The sequence below is a fragment of the Mauremys mutica genome, chromosome 1, assembly GCF_020497125.1.
Source record: "Mauremys mutica isolate MM-2020 ecotype Southern chromosome 1, ASM2049712v1, whole genome shotgun sequence".
Taxonomy (NCBI): domain Eukaryota; kingdom Metazoa; phylum Chordata; order Testudines; family Geoemydidae; genus Mauremys; species Mauremys mutica.
The window spans coordinates 369,167,757-369,174,121 of record NC_059072.1 but is presented as its reverse complement, the minus strand read 5'-3'; the positions used below and the strand labels follow the sequence as shown (position 1 = coordinate 369,174,121).

The 6,365-nt window shown below is 45.6% G+C and overlaps 1 protein-coding gene across 1 annotated transcript; it reads left to right on the top strand.

The window, feature by feature from the left end:
- Positions 1 to 2,336: 2,336 nt before the first annotated feature.
- LOC123375484 (olfactory receptor 52E4-like) lies at positions 2,337 to 3,284 on the top strand. Its single transcript, XM_045026402.1, has one exon. The coding sequence runs from the start codon at positions 2,337 to 2,339 to the stop codon at positions 3,282 to 3,284; it is 948 nt and encodes a 315-aa protein (XP_044882337.1).
- Positions 3,285 to 6,365: the final 3,081 nt, after the last annotated feature.

Sequence of the window (6,365 nt, the reverse complement as noted above, 5' to 3'; positions counted from 1 at the left end):
TGTTATAGTCCTAGCCTTCACAACCTCCTCAGGTAAGGAGTTCCACAGGTTGACTGTGCGCTGCGTGAAGAAGAACTTCCTTTTATTTGTTTTAAACCTGTTGCCTATTAATTTCATTTGGTGACCCCTAGTTCTTGTATTATGGGAATAAGTAAAAAGCTTTTCCTTATCCACTTTCTCCACACCACTCTTGATTTTATATACCTCTATCATATCCCCCCTTAGTCTTCTCTTTTCCAAGCTGAAGAGCCCTAGCCTCTTTAATCTTTCCTCATATGGGACCCTCTCAAAACCCCTAATCATTTTAGTTGCCCTTTTCTGAACCTTTTCGAGTGCTGGAATATCTTTTTTGAGGTGAGGAGACCACATCTGTACACAGTATTCGAGATGTGGGCGTACCATGGATTTATACAAGGGCAATAATATATTCTCAGTCTTATTATCTATCCCCTTTTTAATGATTCCTAACATCCTGTTTGCTTTTTTGACCGCCTCTGCACACTGCGTGGACATCTTCAGAGAACTATCCACAATGACTCCAAGATCTTTTTCCTGACTCGTTGTAGCTAAATTAGCCCCCATCATACTGTATGTATAGTTGGGGTTATTTTTTCCAATGTGCATTACTTTACATTTATCCACATTAAATTTCATTTGCCATTTTGTTGCCCAATCACTTAGTTTTGTGAGATCTTTTTGAAGTTCTTCACAATCTGCTTTGGTCTTAACTATCTTGAGAAGTTTAGTATCATCTGCAAACTTGGCCACCTCACTCTTTACCCCTTTCTCCAGATCATTTATGAATAAATTGAATAGGATTGGTCCTAAGACTGACCCTTGGGGAACACCACTAGTTACCCCTCTCCATTCTGAGAATTTACCATTAATTCCTACCCTTTGTTCCCTGTCTTTTAACCAGTTATCTATCCATGAAAGGACCTTCCCTTTTATCCCATGACAGCTTAATTTACGTAAGAGCCTTTGGTGAGGGACCATGTCAAAGGCTTTCTGGAAATCTAAGTACACTATGTCGACCGGATCCCCCTTGTCCACATGTTTGTTGACCCCTTCAAAGAACTCTAATAGATTAGTAAAACACGATTTCCCTTTACAGAAACCATGTTGACTACTGCTCAATAATTTATGTTTTTCTATGTGTCTGACAATTTTATTCTTAACTATTGTTTCAACTAATTTGCCCGGTACCGATGTTAGATTTACCGGTCTGTAATTGCCGGGATCACCTCTAGAGCCATTTTTAAATATTGGCGTTACATTAGCTAACTTCCAGTCATTGGGTACCGAAGTCGATTTAAAGGACAGGTTACAAACCTTAGTTAATAGATCCGCAACTTCACCTTTGAGTTCTTGGGTGAATGCCATCTGTTCCCGGTGACTTGTTAATGTTGAGTTTATCAACATAATATCAGCTGCAAACTTAATAAGTGTATTCTCTATGCCATGTTCTAAATCGTTGATGAAGACATTAATATTTTTCTGTCTAAATTACCCCCCACCCCTCCAATCAGTTCTGCTAACAATTTTCCTCAGCTTTGGGGAATTAGTCCTCTTGGAGCACTAAGTGTCTATCGATAGTACTGGTTGGGAACTGTCCATTTGAATGTAAATCAGTTTCATTTCTTATTTTCCTCTCCTATGTCATATGTCCTCATCTTTGTCTCGTGTGTAAACTAAAACATTCCATATCTTAGGGATCTGAACATTGTTGTGTTTTGTCCACTGCTGGGAATGAGCAGGTGTTTCTCTTGAGCTGCTATCAATGGTGCACAGGTCTTTTCTCTGAGGTATGTTCTAGTTGGGATGTTTCTCTCAGCACGTCTTTGAAAAAGGTTTTTGTTTCTTTTTTGCCCTCTCTGATTTCGAGCAGCTAGATGAATGGGGAAATCCCGTCAGTATGGACTCCCTATCCTGGCTCTCATTGCTTTAAGGAACAATGATGGATAACCAGTATCCACATATGTTTTTCCCGATGGTGCCTCTTACGGTTCCCCCTCCACAAAGTGTAGGAATTCTTAATGCAGGGAGCACAATACAAATATGGTATTGGATTTAGTAGGATCATTGTTCAAAGTTATTTTCTCTGAATAATGAAAATGTCATTTTTCAGTGTGTGAAGAGCACTCAATCTGCTTCTCCCATGAGAACAGCCTCCACTACTGTATGCAGTGTCTCATATTAACATTGTCTTTCCATTCAGGCATTTTTACTGCGACCATTACCCGAGATCCTGGGAACACACAGAAAGTCAGGGGTGCATATGGTAAATCCAGGAGACACCCTTATGCCTCAGAGTTGGAAATTTTCTCCCATACACCATGTCAGATACTAACACAACTTACTTCACCAACCCCTCCACTTTCATCCTGCTGGGCATTCCTGGCCTGGAGGCTGCCCATATCTGGATCTCCATCCCCTTCTGTGCTATGTACGCCATAGCCGTGTTGGGGAACTTCACCATCCTGTTCATTGTGAAGAGAGAGCCAAGCCTCCATGAGCCTATGTTCTATTTCCTCTGCATGCTGGCCATCACCGACCTGGTCATGTCCACCTCCACTGTACCCAAAATGCTGAGCATCTTCTGGTTCAATTCCAGGGAGATCAGTTTCAGTGCCTGCCTCACCCAGATGTACTTCGTTCACTCCTTCTCAACGATGGAGTCTGGAATCCTCTTGGCCATGGCTTTTGATCGCTACGTGGCCATCTGCAATCCTCTGAGATATTCCATGATTCTGAAAAACTCTATTCTGGCCAAGATAGGCCTGGCCGTGGTGCTGCGTAGTGGAATAATCACATTACCCTATCCCTTCCTGGTGAGGCGGTGGCCATATTGCAGAACCAACATCATCCCCCACTTCTATTGTGGGCATATAGCTGTGGTGAAGCTGGCCTGCGCTGACATTCGCATCAGTAGTTACTATGGGTTGTTTCATCTTATCTCGATGAGTGGAATGGACATGTTTTTTATCGCCGTGTCCTATACTCTGATCCTCCAGGCCATCTTCCGCCTCCCCACAAAGAATGCCCGGCTCAACACTTTTCGTACCTGCATCTCTCATCTTTGTGCCATCTCAGCTTTGTACATCCCAGATTTAGCCTCCTCTCTCATTCAACGGTTTGGCCAGAGTGTGCCACTTCATTTCCTCATTCTTATTACCAGTGTGTACCAGCTGGTGCCCCCCATGCTGCACCCCATCATTTACGGGGTGAGGACCAAACAGATCCGGGGCAGGCTGATCCAGCTCTTTACTCATAAAGAGACCTAAATGTTTTCTCCTTGTGCTCTGGCTCTCAGATTGAGCTCTGTGCAGAGCTGGTTGGTGCATGGTGATGAGGCCTCTTCCCTGAATCACTTCCTGGACAGACAGAGACATTAAACCCTTCCCTGTCCTTACTGTGCTGTTTCAATGTGATGAACTGAGGTATCAGTCTATGTACAGTACACTGGTTTGTAAACTTTCTGATTGACCTTAGCTGGGTACCTGAAATTGCAATCTTGCCTCATCTCTTCTGTGAAGCCTCAACCCTGCTGTGTGTCTTCTCCCCAATGTGCTGCCCCTGTCTCTTACTCCTATCTTCCCGTCCCCTTGTCAGCTGTGACCCAGTCATCCCTAAAACCAATGTGAGCTCACATCTTATGGCAAGTCACTTAACGAGCACTGATTTGTGTTAAAATGTAAAAGTTTATTCTTAATTTGTTCCTAACCCTGTGGAAAAAGAGCCAGTCAGGGTCATAACAGGGGCCCAGCCAGAGGATAATCATAAGTCCATGATACCGTCTGCCACTTTGCTGCTGGATGATCTTCATCGTTTCTGTTGGACACCTGTGATTTCATGGGTAAGGTGAAGCTCCCTCTCCAGCATTGGGGAGACATCTAGCTCGTCCTCTGGGCCATGAGAGCTGTTTTGGAGGAGTGGAGGGGAACAGGGAGGGAGGGCATCCTGGTCTACCAGTGGGCCCACAACTTCTGTGACAAGCCTTTCAGGTTGGCCAGTGATTGTTTTAAGGCTGGCTGGGGATTCTCCTGCCCATGAGGATCCTCCTCAGCCCTCAGAATGAAGCCAACTATCTTTAAACATTGAACACCAGAGGCTCTAGGGTGGTTCTCCATGTTGCCAGGTCCTCTCCTTTCTTTCTGATGTAGGGTACTTTCAGGGTTCCCTCCCCACTCTGAACTCTGGGGTACAGATGTCGGGACCCACATAAAAGACCCCCTGAGCTTATAACTACCAGCTTAGGTTAAACACTTCTCCAAGGCGCAAATTCCTTTCCCTGTCCTTGGATGGTATTGTTGCCACCACCAAGTGATTTAAACAAACATTCAGGGAGGGGCCACTTGGAGCCCTACCCACCCCAAAATATCCCTCCAAGCGCCTTCATCCCCTTTCCTGGGAAGGGTTGAGAATAATATTCCCCTCTAGGCTCAACTTTAAAGTTACAAAACCAGGAATATATCCCCCTCGTAGAATAAGGAAAATTCGCAAGCTAAACGAAAAGATAATCTAATGCATTTCCTTCCTATTACTTACAATTTCTGCAATTTTATATGTGTCATTTCAGTAGAAGCTGGGTTACCTGCTTGGTCTCGCTCTTTGTCCTGAGAGGGGACAAAACAACGAGAACAAAGAACAACCCCCCCTCCCACTGCCCGATTTGAAAGTACAGGTAAAGGAGGGATTTTATGCTACTCTTAGCTGTATGATTATGACAGGTACTGTGTGATTTGCCTGTAGAAAACCCACATGGATCTAGCTGCCAAGAGTAGTTGGTGGCTGGAGTGGGAAGACCAGGTATATTGTAGCCACCTCAGCATTCATTCGGCTGGGGTGGCCACCCTGTTCTCCCCCTACCTACAGCCTGAGATGTTGGGAGTTCCTAAGGCCATCCCAGGTTACCTGCTGCACCTCCAGTCCAGTGTGGAGGGGCTGACATTGAATCTGTCCAATGTCTACCCACCGAATGCAGACCCAAAGTCGGTGTGTTTCTATCAACAGGTGTCTGCCATCCTTGGCACCTTGGATCCCCACTAGTGCCTCGTCCTCAGTGGGGATTTTAATACCATCTCTGGGAACCAGAATACTTAAGGATAGAGAGCAGCCAGGCTGCTGCAGGCATCCTCAGAGAGATTGTCAATCATCACTCCCTGGTGGACGTCTGCAAGACCAACACACAGATGACAATTCCTCCTTTACCTATGTAGAGTGTGCCCTTGTTGTCAAGAAGGCTAATAGCATTTTGGGCTGCCTAAGAAGGAACATTGCCAGTAGATAGAGGGACGTGATCATTCCCCTCTATTTGACATTGGTGAGGCCTCATCTGGAGTACTGTGTCATGTTTTCGGCCCCACACTACAAGAAGGATGTAGAAAAACTGGAAAGAATACAGCAGAGGGCAACAAAAATGATTAGGGGGCTGGAGCACATGACTTATGAGAAGAGGCAGAGGGAACTGGGGTTGTTTAGTCTGCAGAAGAGAAGAATGAGGGGGGATTTGATAGCTGCTTTCAACTACCTGAAAGGGGGTTCCAAAGAGGATGGATCTAGACTGTTCTCAGTGGTACCAGGTGACAGAACAAGGAGTAATGGTCTCAAGTTGCAGTGGGGGAGGTTTAGGTTGGGTATTAGGAAAAAACTTTATCACTAGGAGGGTGGGGAAACACTGGAATCGGCTACCTAGAGAGATGGTGGAATCTCCTTCCTTAGAGGTTTTTAAGGTCAGGCTTGACAAAGCCCGGCTGGGATGATTTAGTTGGGAATTGGTCCTGCTTTGAGCAGGGGGTTGGACTAGATGACCTCCTGAGGTCCCTTCCAACCCTGATATTCTGTGATTTTCTGTCCAGTTGGAGGTTGATTGGTTGAGCAACTTGTGGTCGACCACATGTATGTATTTTTTTCTGTCTTGCCTGGGCCCACTCCTCCAGCATTCAACCGGCACTTTTGTCAGCCCACCATTTAGTGACTATGATGGCCTCTTTCATCTCGGAGCTCACCTTGGGCTCTTCATCCTTCAGATACACATACTCCAGTAGGTGTGGGTCACCTTACTGCCTTCTGCTCAGGTTTTCCATGAGTGGTCCTACAAGACGGTGATCCCCACCCACCCCCTCACTGCAGAACCTCTGGAATTCTTGATTGGGCTCCTGTCCTATGAGTCCCTCCGGCCCCCTCTCTATCACAACCCAAGCCAGCTGAACAACCTGCATCCATTTCATTTCTGAATTCCATCAAGGACACAACCTTACATGCTAATGCTCCACACGCTTCACTTCCTCAGATACCCTGATACCAAGTGGAGAAACCTAGTCCTCTCCCAGCTGCAGAGGGTGAGGAACCCGGTGTTCCAGAAA

Bases quoted from the DNA above. Each gene is read 5' to 3' on its own strand.
- LOC123375484 (XM_045026402.1), top strand. From the start codon at position 2,337: ATGTCAGATACTAACACAACTTACTTCACCAACCCCTCCACTTTCATC.